Genomic DNA, 21145 nt, shown 5'->3' with positions numbered 1-21145 from the left:
CAAATTTAAGTAATGATCTTTAAACCAGATTTAACATCTGAGCAGAATTCTTGCAACTAAGCTTATCTAATAGTATTCTATTTTTCCAAATACATGCAAAGATAGTTTTCAATCAACACCTTTGCAAAACCTTGTGTGGAAAATTTTTCTCCTGCTTTCCCTCCCTTTCCAAGACATCAAGCAATCTAATATAAGGTTAAACTTGTGCAATTCTTCTAAATATATTTCCATTTTCATCACACTACAGGAGAAAAATCAAATCAAATGGGGAAAAAAACAAAAAAACAAAGGGTGACACTTTCCATAACAAGTTTATTGGAATTGTCTTAGATCACCTCATTGTTGAAAACAAACAAGTTCATCACCAACTAAGATAATCTAAAGGTTTATTAAAAGGACCTTAGACATGATTCCTCTCAATTTACAAATAAGAAATCAGGCCAAGAAAAGAGGGAAGAAAGGGGAAAGGGAAGGAAGAAAAACAGGAAGAGGATTTAAGTATTTACTATACAGACACTGCAAAATGCTTCATGAATATTATCTCATTTAATGCTCACAAAATCCTGGGAAGTGGTTGCTATCATTATCTCCATTTTACATTTGAGAAAACTGAAGCAGACTGTGGTATGATGGCTTGCCTAGTGTCATACAGCTAGTAAGTGGCTGAGGCTTGATTTGACTTAGGTCTTGCTAATTCCAGGCTCAGCACTCTATTCACTGTGCCACCTAGCTAACTTTAGAAAGGTGAAGTAACTTTCCCAAATTTGCTTTATGATCTATAATTTTGTTTTATATAATGATATATCCATTAAGAAGCTCTACCTCCATGAATTTGTGCCACTATTTTACCTAAGCTTCATTTCCACTTTTTGAATTCTTTTCTTTCAAGAGCCAACTTAGGTACATGTTGTATACATGTTTTATCTCTCTAGTAGAGCTTAAGCTCTATGAGGCAAAGGACTTTCATTTTGTACTTTGTACCACCGGTGACAAGAGCAGCTAGATAGCTTGGTGGATGGAGTTCTGGGCCTGGAGTCACTTAGACACTTGTTAGATGACTTTGGGCATTTAATTTCTTTTGGCTTTAATCTACTGGAGAAGAAAATAGCAAACCACTTTGTTATCTTTGGCAAGTAAACTCCATGGAGCAAACATGGAGTCACAAAGAGTTGAACATGACTGAATCAACTGAATAGTAATGACCAATGACTAGTACTTAGTTGTAGAGGGCTGAAACTCCAAAAAGGTATGCTTGAATCAGACAACTGGGCACTTAAGGCTAATTACCTATTCAATGTGAGATAATGACTTTATTAGCATGTATTTGGATAATGGCTCTCCTCACCATTGGTGCTAGCTGAATGTCTGGTGTTAAGATAATCATAGGCAAGGATTGGAGGGGAGAGAGAGAGAGAGAGAGAGAGAGAGAGAGAGAGAGAGAGAGAGAGAGAGAGAGAGAGAGAGAGAGAGTCAGAAGGACTTGGCAGCAGGACCAGGAGGAGAGAGACTGGAGACTCCGGACTCCAGAATCCAGGATACATCTTGCCTGCCTCCTTCACTTCTCCCCCTAAAGACCAAGGACTTTGATTTATCCCGAGTCTGGCTGATCCTGAGACTCTCCAGGGAGCTAGCCCGTTCTTTACACTTAGTAGAATTTGAATGAAATAATGTTTGTTGAATTGACTTGGTCAAGGCCACATGCCTAAAATGTAGCAGAATGAGGCCTTGAACCTACTAGTCTTCTGACTCTTATTCTTAGTGCTCTAAATACTCTGCCAAATTGCCTCTCCATGGAATAATAAGAACGGCACTGCAAGTGCCAACCCTCTTCCAATTTTTTGTCATGACTTAATTAAGGGACATTAGCTCATCCTACAAGGTGATAAATGTTCTTTTCATTAAGTAGTTTTTCACAGTCAGGTGTCCTTATAACTAAATGTACCACAATCCATCTCTATTTATTCACATTCTATATTGTACATGAGTAGCTGATTTTCAGAACATTTTATAAGATAATAAGGAGAATTAAAAGGATTAAAGATCCAGAGGGTGCTTGGAAAATAGCCAGGTTCTCTTTTCCCTCTAGACAATTTTCTTAATCTTATGAAAAAACAAAGAGAGGAAAATGGAATAAAAAATGAAAGCTTAAAGGATTCAGGCTTTTTATTTTACTGATAAGGAAACTGAGGCTTCAATAAATTAAATACTCAAAATTGCCCAACTAATTAGTGGCAGAAAGGCATCTGAAAGGAAGCACCCAGACATTCCATTCCCATACTTTCTCTATGACCTCAAGCTGAAATCGAACCTCAACCAGCTGCATCTGGTAATTTACTTTTTTATGAAACTTTATTTGATAATTACCTCTTTTGTTCTCTTGTTTTTCCCCGAAAACTGTCTTTTGGGAAAAAATGGTGATTAAAAATTGTAAATTGAATTCAAAGAGAAATGGAGTTTAAAAGAACAGATCTCTTAGGAATCAGTCTGTTATTGATGTTTAGTTATGTTAGTTGCATATGACTTGTGATTCCATTTGGGTTTTTCTTGGTAAAAAAAAAAAAAAAAAAAAAAAAAAAAAAAAAAAAAACCATAATGCCCTTTCCTTCACCAGCCCATTTTACAGTTAAGGAACAGAAGAAAACAGGTGAAGTGACTTGCCCAAGGTCACACAGTCCACATCTTAGGCCAGATTTGAACTCAAGAAGATGAGTTTTCCTGACTCGAAGCTCCTGAACTTTACTCATTGCTTTATTCACTGTGAAATCAATCCTAGATTAATCCTAAATTCAAAGTTTAATAAGCATAAGATACAAGCTTCTGTTTTAAACAGCACAGAATGGAGCCAAACGAGTTCCATAGACCTTATAATCTCATGAGCAAAAAGTCAAAATAAAACTGAAATACATACAAATGAATTTTATAGAGAGCTCTTCCATGCAAAAATGTTTTTAGACAGATGTATAAGTTAATAAAATTATCTCTTTTATTTGTGGGTAGAAACTACTGAAGTCTTTGGATTCTGTAAAGCCTAAGGTGACTCCTAACAAGTACCTCACTCTCCTGAAGACAGAACCACTGGAGTTCACAGCCAATAATTTGGGACCACAGAGACATATGTGATCCTCAATTGGATGGAATAAAGGACTGCAATGAAACTTGTTAGGAGGTTTAAGAGGGATGATCAGTTCAAAACAGATAAAAGGGGAATTAGACTAGGGGAATTTATGGATTAAAATAATTAATTTATATTAAAAATGTTACCTACATCTTGTTGCTGTTGTTGTTTATGCTTCCTTCTTAGAGGACCAATGACATCATGAGAATGATGTCTTGACTTGAGCCTGAATTGGATTTAAGGGAGGCAAAGTTTTGTAAAGTTGTCAATCTCAGTCTTTCCTCTCCCCTCTAAGAAAACTTGGACATGAGCTGTCTTTGGAGAATTCTTCAAATAAACAGTGAGTGGACTCAAAATAGAAGCCTTCCTATGATTCTTCAAGACTGGACTTTGTTCATGTATGTCAAGCACTTGGGGTGGTAGCCTACAAGTTAGATAGTTTTCTGTGTTTGAGACTTACTAATGACTTTAGGGATCATTAGTGTAATCACAGTGCCTTATTTAAATTTCATAACTTCTACTAGCATTTAATATAGCCCTACACATGAAGGAAGGACTTAATAAATACATTATGTTTTTCAACTGAATTGAGTAGGCAGAATTCATATACATATTAATGTATATGGATATTCATATGCAATCCAATTGAATTTTTAAAATATTAAATTATATGAAATTTCCAAGTTACCTTGGGGGAATTAGTAAGACTTTTAACAGTTTTATTACTTCATTATCTTTGCAAAGATAATTGAATTGTTCATTACAATACCTTAAGGATTGTTGCCAATGAGAAGGTGTCACTAAAGTCAGAGGAAGGAAAGCAAATTAATTGTGATGACAAATATCAGTTCCAGTAAAATATACTTCCCTCTTCCAGTAAGAATGATGGAAGAAATGGAAAGCTATATATCCACTTGTATATGGAATCAAATGAATTATTTTTCTGGTCCCTTTTAGCTAAATGTTTTACTTTTTTATTGTTTTACTTTGCTCTTCAGGAGGAGTTCAATAGCAGAAGTGTAAATAGATTAAGAAATAGGAGGAAAGAGCAGGAAAAGAGAGGACAAAAGAGAAGAAAGGAATCAATTAAGCCTTTAAACTAATAGTCAGTGTATGTCCAAAGGGCTGTCAAACTGTACATACCCTTTGATCCAGCAATGTCTCTATTGGGCCTGTATTCCAAAGAAATAATTAAAAAGGGAAAAGGATCCATATGTGCAAAAATGTTTGTAGCAGCCCTTTTTGTAGTGGCAAGAACTAGAAACCAAATGGATGTTCATCAGTTGGGGAATGGCTGAAGAACTTATGATATATGAATGTTATTTTGAGTCCACTCAGAGTTTATTTGAAGAATTCTCCAAAGAAAGCTCATGTCCAAGTTTTCTTAGAGGGGAGAGGAAAGAGTGAGATTGACAACTTTACAAAACTTCGCCTCCCTTAAATCCAATTCAGGCTCAAGTCAAGACATCATTCTCATGATGTCATTGGTCCTCTAAGAAGGAAGCATAAACAACAACAGCAACAAGATGTAGGTAAAATTTTTAACATAAATTAATTATTTTAATCTATCTATAGATAGATTGTTTTATAAGAAATGATTAACAGGCTGATTTCAGAAAGGCCTGGAGAGACTTGCATGAACTGATGTTAAATGAAGTAGAATGAAGAAAACATTATACCCAGCAACAAGATTATGCAATGATCAATTCTGATGGACGAAGCTCTTTTCAACAGCGCAGTGATTCAAGTCAGTTCCAAGGGACTTGTGATGGAGAGAGCCATCTATACTCTGAGAGAGGACCGTGGGGATTAAGGATGAATCACCACATAATGTTTTCATAGTTTTGGTTGCTGTTTGCTTGTTTTTTGTTTTCTTTCTCATTTTTTTTTTCCTTTTTAATATGATTTTTCTTGGGCAGCATACTTGTGGAAATATGTATAGAAGAATTGCACATGTTTAACATATATTGGATTATTTGCCATCTAGGGGAAGGGGGGAAGGGAAGGGAGGAAGGAAAAAAATTAGGTACACAAGGTTTTGCAAAGATGAATATTAAAACTATGCATATGTTTTGAAAATAAGCTTTATGGAAAAAAAAAGAAAATAAGCTTTATGAAAAAATAAAAAATAAAATAATAGTCAGAGGGAAGGAAGGAAGGTTTTACTTCAAAAAGAAGGTAAATAGACATCTTGGTGGTTGACCACCTATATTATCACCCCAAAAGTACTAAACCCAGACAATTTGCCCCAACAGCTCACATCCAACTGTAGGTATCCTTGGTTTCACTACCTCCCTTTCGTCTTTTTCTACCCATTTATAAACTATAAGATCATTTCCTGTTCAAGGTTCTATTGATTCATCTGTAATTACAACTGAAGCATACCTAGCACATGCGATAGCTCTACAAAGCTTTCTCCTAAAGTATTTTTAAATGATATTTTTCCAATTACATGTAAAGATAATTTTAATATTCATTTAAAATAATTTTTGAATTCCTAATTTTCTCCTTCCTTTCCTAAAAAGGCAAGAATTTTAAATAGGATATAGCCATATAAAACATTTACATATTTCTACTAGAGTCTTAAAAGCTAGTGAAAAATCTTTTTTTTACTTCTTTGCTAAGCCTAAAGATGAGAAGCATTATAGTATAAAACTTTCTTCCAAATTTGGCAGTCTTGAGGACAAAGAAAAATTGCCCCAATAAATTTTTATCACTTGCACTGCCTAGTAAGGAAAGATGTCCAAAGTTTTAATTGGGCCTATCCTTCTTTGGTGCTCAGCCACAAGGCAGCCAATAATAAGCAAGTCTGAACTTAAGCAAATAAGTTTATACAGTCAACTAAAATGTTGCATAGAAATCCCATAGCCATAATTCTTGCATTCATGCATTCTGCATTCATAACAACCTTGCATGGTGTCTACCACATTGTAGGTTCTTATTAGATGAGGGATGAATGGAATTATTTTGAGTTAAGGCTAAGTTTGGGGTGGGGATTTTACATTAAAATTATGAGAAGGCAAGTTTGAAGATCCCAGATATAATCTTTTTAAAATTTTATATTTTTTATTTTCATAATAGCTTTTTTTATTTTTCAAAATACATGCAAAGATAGTTTTCAACATTCATCCTTACAACATCTTGTCCCCATATTTTGTCCCTTCCTCCCCACCCAGATATGATCCTTGTGCTATGCTTTTAGCAAGAGTTAATTATATATGTGTCAGGGTAGAAGAAGGAAAAAAAAAGAATATAATACAAATGATAATAAAAAAATTTAACAATACCCTGTGTATTGAATCAAGTATGAAATGTGCTATATGACCAATAATTGTCCAAGCACTGGTGTTAGGCACATGATATGATGGCAATGTGGTGAGCATACTAGATATGGAATCAAAGGACCTGGGTTCAAATCTTGTTTTTGTCCCTTACTACTTAAGAAGCTATCAAACACCTGGCACACAGTAGTTATTTAATATTGACTCAGTAAGTTACTTCTCTGGGCCTCAGTGTCCTAAATGAAAAATGAGAAAATTTGATTAGATGACATCAAAAAACTCTTCTCACTTCATGTGGATCTCAGAATGTGAAATCCCTGTTGATCCATTTCCTAAAGACAAGTTTGTTACCTATTTTTGATTAATCACTGCTTAAAATTCAGGAACTTGACCCAACAGCTCAGTCCAAGTTGTAAGTATCCTCCGTTTTGGCTCTTTCTCTTGCTTTCTTTTTCTGTTTCATTTACAAGTTACAAGAAAACAATAGACCATTTCCATATTTTTTAATAACAAACCAAGAGAAGAGAACCCTATCTAGTTTAGAAGTCCTAGCCCAGCTTGACTTGGGAAGTTTTATATGTTTATTTGATTTATCTACAGCTGATAAACTTTCATATCATTCAGTAAATGTATTGCAATATATCCCAAGCATCTAGTTCAAATATGTTTTATGCTTATTCCACAAGGAGGATTTTTCCCCAAACAATGAAGCCACAGTAAATATAAAAAGGCAGTACATTTATGATAAGAGAACCAAATTATGTTTCATAATAACCAGAAAGATTCCAGTAAGTCAGCATGTTTTCGACCAAAATTTTTTTTTAAATCCTCACGAACCACAACAAGAAAATTAAATTAAAATGAACAAAAGGAAGAAAATTTGAGCAAGAATTTACGCATATTATACTGCATTCCCAGTGATTCTTAATGGAGAATCCCCCCTTTCACTTCAAAATTAGTCCTTGGTAAACTTTAATTTGCTAAATTGGGCAGACTGAAACCAAAAAATTAAGAATTCAGTGGAAGCTTCTATATAGCCTAGGGCACAAAGAAAAGATCCATGAACAATTCAAGATGAAAATATCTTCCAGGAAAATAAGGTTTGAACCCTTGTTTTTTACACTGGACATAATATTTTAAAAATTAAAATTTAAAAAACCTATTAAGTGATGCTCTTTAGATTTCAATCTTAAGCACGAGGATAATTAAAACCAAAACAGGGTGAATGGGACTTTGTCTCAGGACACGGATATAGATGGATGAGTTCACCTTGAAATATCATCATCACTCCCTATATTTTTTTTACTCCAAATGAAAAAAAAAACCCTAGTAACGTCTCCATGGGAAATAGATAAAAACTAAAGCTTAAAACCCCAACTCTTATAGCTTAAGATTGAATAAACTCCTAGGGTTCTGAATCATAATTAACAAAACAAAGAAACCAACATGGTTTTGAACCATGATTAAAGAAATAAGGAAGCCAATGTATGTGAAACACTTCAAAAGCTTCATTTTCAAAGAAGATTGGGGAAAAGACTTTTGTAGACTTATAGTCTTCATTCCTTCTCCAAACATTATCTTGATACAAGAGGGGAGAAATAATGTAGTGACCTAATTAGGCTTCTTACTTGATTATATGCCAAATTATAAATACTTTCAATTATCACCACTCCTAAGATTTTCTCTGAAATCCATGCCTTTATATCACAACTGCAAGAGAAATTATATAGATAGATAGATAGATAGATAGATAGACAGACAGACAGACAGACAGACAGACAGACAGATAGATAGATAGATAGATAGATAGATAGATAGATAGATAGATAGACATACATAAACATATACATATAGGCCCAACATTCCAGACAGAGAGAATTGATTCACACTGGACCCATAATCAGGAGAAATATAAACCAAAATCTTAACTCTGACATTGATTAATCATGTGAAGTAAATTCTCTGAATCTCAGCTTTCTCCTCTGAAAATTGGAAGTAACAATATTATGTGATTCTAACAATTATTAATAAAATTAAAGTGCTATAGAAATGTGAACTGTTTATTATTATTTTGTTGAGTTTTTTAAAGCATTTCCATATCATAGTATAATAAAGTTTGCATTGAAGTTGCAAATCTCTTATTTACAAATTGATTTGTTTATTATTATCATTATTTCTACTACCATTATTACATGGTCTTTTTCTTTTTCATTACATGGCTGTTTCACTTGGGGTTTTTCTTCCAATTATTTTCTACAAACTTCCATTTATTAAAAAAAATCCTTCCTGTTTGAAGGATATTTTTCTTTTGGTCTTACCTAAAACAAAGAAAAGTTTGTATTTTTTAAGTTGTATCTGAAAAGCATCACATCCTGCTCTGTACTTCTGTCTCCTTTTCTTCCCTATCAGTCTGAGAGCTTTTCTTGACAAGTGGTCAGGGTGTTTCCATCTCTCTAATCTTAACTATATGTTCATCTTTGTCCTCAGTACCCCTAGAACCTAATCCCAAATAACTAAGAGAAGTTCTCTGCTTTATATTACCTATAATTAATTACATAAAGTTTCAGAGGCATAGGAAATAAAAAAAGGAAGTTGGTGTGGTCTGATTCAAACCACATGTATAAACCAAAATACTCTATAAAATCCATTTATCATACACATCATGAAAAAGGTTTTTTTTAATGTTAGATACTTGCAGTGATTCTCTATAGATGGCACTTTAATGTAACTTTAAAACTTCAATTGGTACAATGCAATATGAGACATCTATAGTTTATGTATAGAGAACCTTATATGCCTCAGTTTACCATCTGTGAAGGAGGTGTTTCAGACATATTCATCTATGAATTCATCTATGATGGCATAATCTATCAAGGAATGAGACATTTGGAATCAGGAGTCCTGAGGTTGAAATTCTATCTCAGACAATAGCAATGTGACTCTGGACAAGTCACTATCCTCTAAAAACCTCAGTTTCCTCAGATATTTAAAATGGTGACAATAATTAACCACCTCTCTTTCATAGTTGTTATGAGGAAAGTATGTGTATTCACCAAGTACTCTAAAAATAATGTTATTATTATTTTAATCCCAGATTGGTGAATCATGTCATTTTCTCTCTTCTGATCTAAGTAAATACCCCTGGTATTTATCTCATTCTCCCCCAGTGGAAAAACTCAAACATGTAAATGAGATTCTTCTGCTCTCCTTCTCTTTAGACCCCTACATGTTACCATGACTCATAATTCTTCCCCATGTTCAATTTTGCATACATCAAAGATACCTGTGAGACAAACCAATGAACCAATAAAATTCATCCAAGCAACAATTCTCACTTTACTTATGTCTCTGGTTCTCCAGACCTCAGCAAGGGAAAGACATTTTTTAGCCAATAAATTTGTGATAGACAAATTAGGAACAATTTTAGTTTATGCTTTCTAAAGTCAACTGTTCTACCTTGTTCTACCTACCCAAGATCCACCCTAAATAGCATTTCCTCATCATGTAGTAATTCACATTGGCACACCATGATTTTCTATGAGAACCACATTACACAAACTTTAATTCACTCTAGATTTATTCTCCTCTATTCAATTAAATAAGTGCTTATTAATCAACTACTTTGAACAAGATTTTGTGCTGGTGATGTAAAGACAAAAGTCAGAAAATGGGTCCTGAACTTCACTAAGATTCTCTAGGGGGAAAAGATTAAATACATTTGAACAAATAAATAGTTAAAATATGATTTAAGGAATGACAGAGAAAATGTGGGTAGGTGCTATTGTAGATACAACACTGGACCCAGAGTCAGGAAGATATAAGTTAAATAGTTAGATGACATTGGACATGTCACTTAACCTCTGTCTCAGAGTTGATCAGTTTATCAATTAGTTAAATATCAATTAGATATCAATTATCAATCAGTTTAATCAATACAATAAGGATAATAAAAGCAACTGACTACCATGTGGTAGATGCTTTAAAAATGCCTAGTTCCTTCCTTTCTTCCTAAAAATAAAGAGTATCAGGAAAGGTTTCCCTTAGAAAATGGCACCTAAGTTGGGACTTGAAGCTTAGGATTCCAAAGCATGAAGCCCAGGAAATGGAATGATGAGTCTATGGAACAAAGTAGGATGTTTTCATTAATTGGAACCAGCATGAAGGGACAATGCAAACTTAAGTCTAGAAAGGTAAACTTGAATCAGACTATAAAGGATTTTAAATTCTCAATGCAGTATAGATTTTATCCTAGAGGCTACAGCAGTGAGAGTAAAATTAAGGTTAGATGACAAATTTGTAGTGGACCAGCTACAGCCCCAAGGTATAATTTCTCTAATGATCTTGGTGTATGAGTAAAAAGAGAAAAGGTGGGTAATAGAGTTAACTCAGGGGTGCGGTTTGGGGAAGCATGAACTGTGTTAGAACAAAGAGCCAAAGGATTCAAGGATGGAAGTTGGCATGTAATTAAACTAATTAAGAGGAGAAAACCATCACAATTATATTTCCTTTTATCTTTATTATTTTAAACCTCAAACTAAATATTAAGTTGGCTTTTTAAGACTAAATATTTCAAAAGAAGAAATGTAATAGACACCTTCCTCCACAGAGATTGTTTACTTCAGAGATGAGGTGTTTATCTTTGTATACAACTAGGACTCGATTTGAATCAATAAGATTTCCAAATATTCCAATTAATTCCCTATGGCATATACTCCTATTTACTTTTTTTTTTGAGCCTTAACCTTTGCCACATACTTTTTATCTTACTACCCTGTATTTTCTTCACTCATTATACCAGGTTGTCTCTTTACCTATTTAGGGGAGAGGGGGGACTTCTCAAAAATCAACAGTTTGAATTTGGTACTCCCAAAAAGATGTCATTATAAGAAGATATTGTACCTTTCTTATTGGAGACAGGTAAATGGCACAGTGCATAGAGGCTACTCCTGGAGGCAAGAAATTCTGAGTTTAAATCTAGCCTCAGACATTTTTGAGTTGTGTGACCCTGAATAAACCATTTAAATACTGTCTGCCTCAGTTTCCTAAACTGTAAAATGGGGGTAATAATAACACCTACCTCCCAGAATTGCTGTGAGAATGAAATGAAGTAATATTTGTAAAGCATTTAGCATAGTAGCTGGCACATACTATGTTCATTCTTGTTTCTTTCCTTTCCTTCCTTCCCTCACTAGTCAAAGGATAGATGTCTCCTACATACACTTATCATCTCTCTTAAATCTTTCATTTCAGTTCTATCTTTGAGGTGCTGTTACCAATGACAAAGAATCCAAGAATGAACAAAACAGCATTTTATTAGCCATTTACACTGTGGTAAGCACTGTGCTAAGTGTAGAACACCACCATAACAATTAGTTTGTAAAATATATCTCAGTTGTAATTTAATTATGAAACTTATGAAAATAACTTTTTAGGCCCAAATTGAAAATCAACTCATAATTTCATCTTTTTTTTTTTTAACAGATATACATCACCCTCTCTCATATACTTTGGTAAACACTCTATAAAATCAACATTCTTCAGCGCATGATGCAATTTATAGATTACATATCCTGTTTGTGTAAGAGTGATGCTTCAGGCACCAGTGACCCATGACAGATATATATGTTTGGACCACTTGTTTTCCTTAGCCTCTCTACTATATGCCCCCTATGAACAAATTGTTTTTTTTTTCATCCCAACGAGCAAAAATATTAAAATGCATATTTTTTTTCTTTTGGTGATAATCTGAATTGCTATTCTAATTCCTATGGTACCTTAGAAAGAATGAAACATCCAGTCTACTTCTGGCTGAAGGCCAAGGACTAGCAGCTGACTGAACCACCACTGTGTGTACTTCCTTTTTGTTCTGTTTTGTACTTTATGATTTCCGAACACATTTTTTTACCAACACGTCTGCCAAATTCACCAAGGGCCTTCACACATTCATGTAGCTTGAAATGAACCTTCTTGTCTTGCTGTACTCTGAATGTTTCATCAGGGAGTTCCTCCAATCTTAGCTACTGACTCCTCCAGGTCACTACTCTTACTCCCCTTTCTAGTTACTCGAAAGGGACTGGAATGAGATGACTTTTGTTGTTTTTAGTCAGCTTTTCATCTAGTCTGAATAAATTTAATGACTAAAAAAAGCAAGAATTTATCATATTTTTGATTTTATAGAATTTATTAATCATATACAACCATATCCTCCAGGATTTGCTACTGTAAAGCAGTACCCAAGAAATCGGATTAGTTATTGGTCATTGCCTCCAATTCCTTAGACAGCTTCATAAGTCCCATTCAGGCTCCTAAACAGGGCCCTGGCAAATCAGGGGAAGGAGTCGGGGAAAGAAACAGAAACGCTGTTTTTTTTGTTTTGTTTTGTTTTTGGGGTTTTTTTGTGGGGTTTTTTTTTGTTTGTTTGTTTTTTTTGTTTTTTTTTTTTTTGAGGCTGGGGTTAAGTGACTTGCCCAGAGTCACACAGCTAGGAAGTATTAAGTGTCTGAGACCAGACTTCCGGCCAAGATGGCAGCGTGGAGGCAGACAGCTGCTTGAGCTCCTCGTTTTCTCTCAGAACTTACTTCATGACAAGCCTCAGACTTAATGCTTGACCCAGAAAGAAATCCACAAATAATCACCAAGAGAAGACATCCTTGAAAGTCGCCAGAAAAGGTCTGTGTTTGCTCGGGGGAGGGTCAATCAGACTGGGCGCAGACTGAGGGCAGGCAGCCAGAGCAAGACAGGCAGCTCACACAGCTCAGAACGGAGGGGGAGGGGTGTGATCTCTGCCGTTTCTGTGAAAGGGCTTTTGCCCCAGTGTGGATGCTCCGTCTTGGCAGCAAGCCAGGAGCAGCGGAGAGGGTGTAAACACCGGAGGTGAAGATTAAAACCCCAGAAAGCCAGCGTCTCTCAGAGCTAGGCCACCCCCAACCCCCACCTGGACTGACTCGGTGCGTTCTCGGAGCCTCAGAGCGCAGACTCAGTACAGTCTTTGCTGTTCTGTTAGTGGCTCTCTGCTGCCCTACCCCCAGTCTGTAGAGGAAGCCCATTAATACCATCCAGCCCCATCCCCCACAAAACAGACCAATTGTTTCTCTTGTCAGTTTGTTTTCTTTGATTCCTACTCTGACAAAATGAACAAAAAATTCAAAAGGGCTCTAACCATTGACAGCTTCTGTGTGGAGAGGGAGCAGACTTCAAATGCTGAGGAGACTAGGAACAGACTGTCCCCAGATGTATCCCCTGGGAGGGATATAAGCTGCTCCTCAATACAAAAGAACCTCATAGAGGAAATCAAAAAGGCTCTCACAAGAGAGCTGGAAGAGAAATGGGAAAAGGAAAGGGAAGCTTGGCAAGAGAGCCTGGAGAAGTCATCCCATGCATTCAAAGACAGAGTGGATAAAGAAATCAAATCATTGAGAAACAAGATTAGTGAGCTGGAAAAGGTAAACAACTCCAAGGAAAACAGGATTAGTGAGCTGGAAAAGGTAAACAACTCCAAGGAAAACAGGATTAGTGAGCTGGAAAAAGAAATCAGCTCTCTAAAAAATAAAATGGATAAAAATGGAAAAAAATTCCATAGAAGATAAAAACTCAATTGGACAATTACAAAGAGATATAAAAAAAAGTGAGTGAAGAAAATACATCATTGAAAATTAGACTGGAACAAGTAGAAATGAATGACTCAAGGAGAAACCAAGAGGTAGTCAAGCAAAACCAGAGAAATGAAACAATTGAAAAGAATGTCAAGTACCTTACCAGAAAGACAACAGACCTGGAAAACAGATCCAGGAGAGACAATTTGAGAATAATCGGACTCCCTGAAAAATGTGAGGAAAAAAAGAGCTTGGACACCATTTTCAAGGAAATTATCAAAGAGAACTGCCCAGACGTTTTGGAAACAGAGGGTAAAATAGACATTGAAAAAATTCATCGATCACCTACTGAAAGGGACCCTAAAATCAAAACGCCAAGAAATATAGTGGCCAAGTTCAAGAACCATCAGACAAAGGAAAAGATACTGGAAGCTGCTAGAAAAAAACAATTCAGATATGGAGGATCCACAATAAGGATAACCCAGGATCTAGCAGCGTCCACATTAAAAGAACGCAGGGCCTGGAACATGATATTCCGAAAGGCTGAGGAACTTGGTATGCAGCCAAGAATAACTTACCCAGCAAGAATGAGCATCGTTTTCCAGGGAAGAAGATGGACATTTAACGAAATAAATGAATTCCATCTATTTTTGATGAAAAAACCAGACCTACATAAAAGGTTTGATCTTCAAATACAGAACTCAAGAGATTTCTAAAAAGGTAAAAAGAAATCTTGAGAACTATACTTCTGTCAAAAAAATATGTAAAGAACATATGTATATTTGTCTTAGAAACTAGAGGTGGAAAGGAGATTATATCATAAAAAAGTGTAAAGTGGTGGTACTACATCTCATGAAGAGGCAAAGGTAACCTATTATATCTGAGAGAAAGAAAGGAGGGAGATGAACATAGCGTGTATCAATAGACATATTCGATTTATGGTGAAACTTCTTCCACTTCATTGAAAAGTGAAAGGGAAGGAGTAAGCTAAGGGGAAGGGAATACAGTAATTTCGAGGAAAAGGGGTAAAATAAGGGGAGGACCTTTAAGGTGGGGGAGGGATCCTAAAAAGGGAGGGCTGTGAAAAGCAAGTGGTGTTCACCAGTTTAATACTGGATAGGAGGGTAAAAGGGAAGGAAAGGGGAAAAGCATAAGCAGGGGTTAATAGGATGGCAAGCAATATAGAATTAGTCCTTCTAACCATAAATGTGAATGGGGCAAACTGCCTCATAAAGAGGAAACAAGTTAGCAGACTGGATTAAAAGTCAGAATCCTACTATATGTTGTTTACAGGAAACACACCTGAAACAGGGTGAGACATTCAAACTAAAAGTAAAAGGATGGAGCAGAATCTATTATGCTTCAGGCAAAACCAAAAAAGCTGGAGTAGCCATCCTCATCTCAGATTAAGCAAAAACAAAAATTGATCTAATTAAAAGAGATAAGGAAGGGCATTATATCCTGCTAAAGGGCAGCATCAATAATGAAGCAGTATCAATATTAAACATATATGCACCAAGTGGTGCAGCATCTAAATTCTTAAAAGAGAAATTAAGAGAGCTGCAAGAGGAAATAGATAGCAAAACTATAATAGCGGGAGATCTCAACCTTGCACTCTCAGAATTAGATAAATCAAACCACAAAATAAATAAGAAAGAAGTCAAAGAGGTAAATAGAATACTAGAAAAGTTTGATATGATAGATCTTTGGCGAAAGCTAAATGGAGACAGAAAGGAATATATTTTCTTCTCAGCAGTTTATGGAACCTATACAAAAATTGATCATATACTAGGGCATAAAAACCTCAAAATCAAATGCAGTAAGGCAGAAATAGTAAATGCATCCTTTTCAGACCATAATGCAATCAAAATAACATTTAATAAAAAGCCAGGGGAAAATAGACCAAAAAATAATTGGAAACTAAATAATCTTATACTAAAGAATGATTGGGTAAAACAGCAAATCATAGACATAATTAATAACTTCACCCAAAAAAATGACAATAATGAGACATCATATCAAAATGTGTGGGATACAGCCAAAGCAGTAATAAGGGGAAGTTTTATATCTCTACAGGCCTACTTGCATAAAATAGAGAAAGAGAGGGCCAACGAATTGGGCTTACAACTAAAATTGCTAGAAAAGGAACAAATTAAAAACCCCCAGACAAACACAAAACTTGAAATTCAAAAAATAAAAGGTGAGATTAATAAAATTGAAAGTAAAAAAACTATTGAATTAATTAATAAAACTAAGAGTTGGTTTTATGAAAAAACCAACAAAATAGACAAACCCTTAGTAAACCTGATTAAAAAAAGGAAAGAGAAAAAGCAAATTGATAATCTTGAAAATGAAAAGGGTGAACTCACCACTAATGAAGAGGAAATTAGAACAATAGTTAGGAGCTACTTTGCTCAACTTTATGCCGATAAATTCGATAACTTAAATGAAATGGAAGAATACCTTCAAAAATATAGCTTGCCCAGATTAACAGAGGAAGAAGTAAGTAGTCTAAATAGTCCCATCTCAGAAAAAGAAATAGACCAAGCTATTAACCAACTTCCTAAGAAAAAATCCCCAGGACCGGATGGATTTACAGGTGAATTCTACCAAACATTTAAAGAACAACTAACTCCAATGCTATGTAAACTATTTGAAAAAATAGGGATTGAAGGAGTCCTACCAAATTCCTTTTATGACACAGACATGGTACTGATACCTAAACCAGGTAGATCGAAAACTGAGAAAGAAAACTATAGACCAATTTCCTTAATGAATATTGATGCTAAAATCTTAAATAAGATATTAGCAAATAGACTTCAGAAAATCATCCCCAGGATAATACACTATGACCAAGTGGGATTTATACCAGGAATGCAGGGCTGGTTTAATATTAGGAAAACTATTAGTATAATTGACCAGATTAATAATCAAATTAATAAAAACCATATGATCATCTCAACAGATGCAGAAAAAGTATTTGATAAAATCCAACATCCATTCCTACTAAAAACGCTTGAGAGTATAGGAATAAATGGACTATTCCTTAAAATAATAAGGAGCATATATTTAAAACCTTCAGTAAACATCATATGTAATGGTGATAAACTAGAACCTTTCCCTGTAAGATCAGGAGTGAAACAAGGTTGCCCACTATCACCATTACTATTCAATATAGTACTAGAAACTCTAGCCTCGGCAATAAGAGCCGAGAAAGAGATTCAAGGAATTAGAGTAGGAAATGAAGAAATCAAATTGTCACTTTTCGCAGATGAAATGATGGTATACTTAGAGAACCCCAAAGACTCTGCTAAAAAGCTATTAGAAATAATTCAGAATTTTAGCAAAGTCGCAGGATACAAAATAAATCCACATAAATCCTCAGGATTTTTATACATTACCAACACAATCCAACAGCAAGAGATACAAAGAGAAATTCCATTCAAAATAACAGTCGATAGTATAAAATATTTGGGAATATATCTACCAAAGGAGAGTCAGGAATTATATGAGCAAAATTACAAAATACTTGCCACAAAAATAAAGTCAGATTTAAATAATTGGAAAGACATTCAGTGTTCTTGGATAGGCCGAGCAAATATAATAAAGATGACAATACTCCCCAAACTAATCTATTTATTTAGTGCTATACCAATCAGACTCCCAAGAAACTATTTTAATGACCTAGAAAAAATAACAACAAAATTCATATGGAAGAATAAAAGGTCGAGAATTGCAAGGGAACTAATGAAAAAAAACTCAGAGGAAGGTGGTCTAAGTGTACCTGATTTAAAGCTATATTATAAAGCAACAGTCACCAAAACCATTTGGTATTGGCTAAGAAATAGAGTAGTTGATCAGTGGCATAGGTTAGGTTCACAGGGCAAGATAGTGAATAAAAATAGCAATCTAATCTTTGACAAACCCAAAGATCCCAAATTTTGGGATAAGAATTCATTATTTGACAAAAACTGCTGGGAAAACTGGAAATTAGTATGGCAGAAACTAGGCATGGACCCACATTTAACACCACATACTAAGATTAGATCAAAATGGGTCCAAGATTTAGGCATAAAGAACGAAATCATAAATAAATTGGAGGAACATGGGATGGTTTACCTCTCAGACTTGTGGAGGAGGAAGGAGTTTGTGTCCAAGGGAGAACTAGAGACCATTATTGATCACAAAATAGAACATTTTGATTACACCAAATTAAAAAGTTTCTGCACAAACAAAACTAATGCAAACAAGATTAGAAGGGAAGTAACAAATTGGGAAAAAAATTTTACAGTTAAAGGTTCTGATAAAGGCCTCATCTCCAAAATATACAGAGAATTGACTTTAATTTATAAGAAATCAAGCCATTCTCCAATTGATAAATGGTCAAAGGATATGAACAGACAATTTTCAGATGATGAAATTAAAACTATTTCCACTCATATGAAAGAGTGTTCCAAATTACTATTGATCAGAGAAATGCAAATTAAGACAACTCTGAGGTATCATTACACACCTGTCAGATTGGCTAAGATGACAGGAACAAATAACGATGAATGTTGGAGGGGCTGTGGGAAAACTGGGACACTGATGCATTGTTGGTGGAGTTGTGAAAGAATCCAACCATTCTGGAGAGCAATCTGGAATTATGCCCAAAAAGTTATCAGAATGTGCATACCCTTTGACCCAGCCATACTACTACTGGGCTTATACCCCAAGGAACTACTAAAGAAGGGAAAGGGACCTGTATGTGCCAAAATGTTTGTGGCAGCCCTTTTCATAGTGGCTAGAAGCTGGAAGATGAATGGATGTCCATCAATTGGAGAATGGTTGGGTAAACTATGGTATATGAATGTTATGGAATATTATTGTTCTATAAGAAATGAACAACAGGAGAAATACAGAGAGGCTTGGAGAGACTTACATCAACTGATGCTGAGTGAAACGAGCAGAACCAGAAGATCATTATACACTTCAACAATGATACTGTACGAGGATGTATGCTGATGGAAGTGGATTTCTTCAACATAGAGAAGAGCTAATCCAATTACAATTGATTAATGATGGACAGAACCAGCTACATCAAGAAAAGGAACACTGGGAAATGAATGTAAACTGTTATTTTTATCTTCTGAATCCAATTCTTCCTGTGCAACAAAAAATTCGGTTCTACACACATATATTGTATCTAGACTATACTGTAATATATTTAACATATATAAGACTGCTTGCCATCTGGGGGAGGGGGTTGGGGGAGGAAGGGAAAAAATCTGAATAGAAGTAAGTACAAGGGATAATGTTGTAAAAAATTACCCATGCATATGTACTGTCAAAAAATGTTATAATTATAAAATAAAATAAAAATTAAAAAAAAAAAAAGAAAGAAAGAAAAAAAAAAAGTATCTGAGACCAGATTTGAACTCGGGTCCTCCTGAATTCAAGGCTGGTGCTCTATCCACTACACCACCTAGCTTCCCGAAACAGAAACACTTTGAGGGAAGAAATAGCAAGTAAAAGGAATGATAAGTATTTAAACAGATTCTCCCAAACAGACTCCAATATGAGCAAGGACGTGGCCCCAACCTTTAGGCATCTGGCACCTAGTTTATAAATCATATCCATATTGGCTCCAAATGTCCAGTGCAGACATCTTAACTTATTTTGGAGCCCTTTGATGAAGGTCAGAGCACTTATGTCTCTGCTGCTTCTGCCTTCTGCTGTCAAAAAGCAGCACTAAGCATACAGGAACTCAAGGAGAAAGTCCTGGCAATATTTCACTGCAAGTGAAAATATACCAAGTTAAGGGTCAGAAGAAAAGATTAAATATTCCATAATGAACCCATATCTACTCTACCTTCTTTTAATCTGACTTTCTGGATCCCAGACAAATCCTTTAATCTTGTTTGCCTCAGTTCCCTCATCTGAAAAATGAGTTGGAGTAGAAAATGGCAAACCACTCCAGTATCTTTGCCAAGAAAATCTCAAATGGGTTATAAAAAGTCTAACATGACTGAAAAATTACCAAACAACAAAAATGGAATTATTATAATACAAAACTTCATGCCAACACTAGTTGAAATAATGGGAAATGACATTTAAATACCTACCAAAGTCGAGGTCTTCATTTTCAGTTGGCTGAACCACAGGATCTGTGAAGCACTAGGAAAAAAAAAAAACAACAAAAAAACAGATTTTCCCCTATACCATTTACATATAAATTATTCCCATATTGTGGAACCTGGATAAGTCACTTTGGAAAATATTATTAAAGAACAGGTTACTAACATAACACAAAATCAGCCTGAAATACATTTGGATGTGTTGAATTTTAAGGACTCATGTTTAAAAGCAGAAAACATGAAAGGGATTGATTCCTGAGAGCGAATTATTGTGTTCTCAAAAAGGACTTTCATGATTTAAATTCATTTTCAATGACACTGCAAGCAATCACTTGCAAATAGCTAGTTTCAAGGGATAAATTTATTTGGGTATGATTTCTGCATTATCTTCCATAGGAAACAATCTAAAAAGATAATTTGATTTGATCATGAAGGATCAAGATTCCCATTTCCATGAAAAGATTTTTCAAACCATTTTTTAATGTAATTGTGGAAAGTTTCTAAATAGTTATTCATTATGACTGAGAATATTTTTCAAATGCCAATTTTCTTGTTTCAGCTGTTCAAGCATTGGCAAAAGAGCAGGAATGGAAAAATAATTACCTTCACATCTTCTCTTTCAGGTGGTGATTTGCCGGACACCAGATCCTCAGGCTCTGTAAAATGGATATTTCTCATTAGTGTCTGGTGAAAAATTATAATATGTGGCTGCTGATTTCTTCTCCTCTTTGAGAAAAAAGAAACTAAAAGGGAACTCAAATCAATTTCCTCCCAAAAAAATCTGACACTGAGTAGATTCTTAGTTTGTATTTTCTTGCAAGCCAACAAGCTAGAGAGCTGACTGACAAATAAATAGAGCTGCAGTGGCTGTATTGTTAGTACTGAGCAACCTATAAACAAGCTCAAGAGTTTTCACAGGATATCCTGGAGGGAAAATGAGCATTAAATAAATAAATGCACTTGATTCAGAAAGAAATCTCACAAAACAGCTTTCAAAATAATTCAAAATCAAAAGACATGACTCAGTACCCATAGAAGGAA

The 21145-nt window shown here is 34.9% G+C and overlaps 1 protein-coding gene across 7 annotated transcripts in view; it reads right to left on the bottom strand.

Annotated features, from left to right (window-relative positions):
- Nucleotides 1-21145, bottom strand: part of ARHGEF28 (Rho guanine nucleotide exchange factor 28) — a 355588-nt gene that overhangs the window by 160243 nt on the left and 174200 nt on the right. For all 7 annotated transcript variants that reach the window (XM_074282270.1, XM_074282269.1, XM_074282264.1 and 4 more), the window contains exons 9-10: nucleotides 20708-20760; nucleotides 20093-20144 (exon numbers count right to left, since the gene is read on the bottom strand). In XM_074282270.1, coding sequence (XP_074138371.1) covers nucleotides 20093-20144; nucleotides 20708-20760 — 105 coding nt within the window. The remainder of the gene's footprint in view (nucleotides 1-20092; nucleotides 20145-20707; nucleotides 20761-21145) is intronic.

Source organism: Sminthopsis crassicaudata, chromosome 1 (genome assembly GCF_048593235.1).
Source record: "Sminthopsis crassicaudata isolate SCR6 chromosome 1, ASM4859323v1, whole genome shotgun sequence".
NCBI classification, from domain to species: Eukaryota; Metazoa; Chordata; class Mammalia; order Dasyuromorphia; family Dasyuridae; genus Sminthopsis; species Sminthopsis crassicaudata.
The sequence above is the reverse complement of the archived record's forward strand: the minus strand, read 5'-3'. Positions and strand labels throughout refer to the sequence as shown.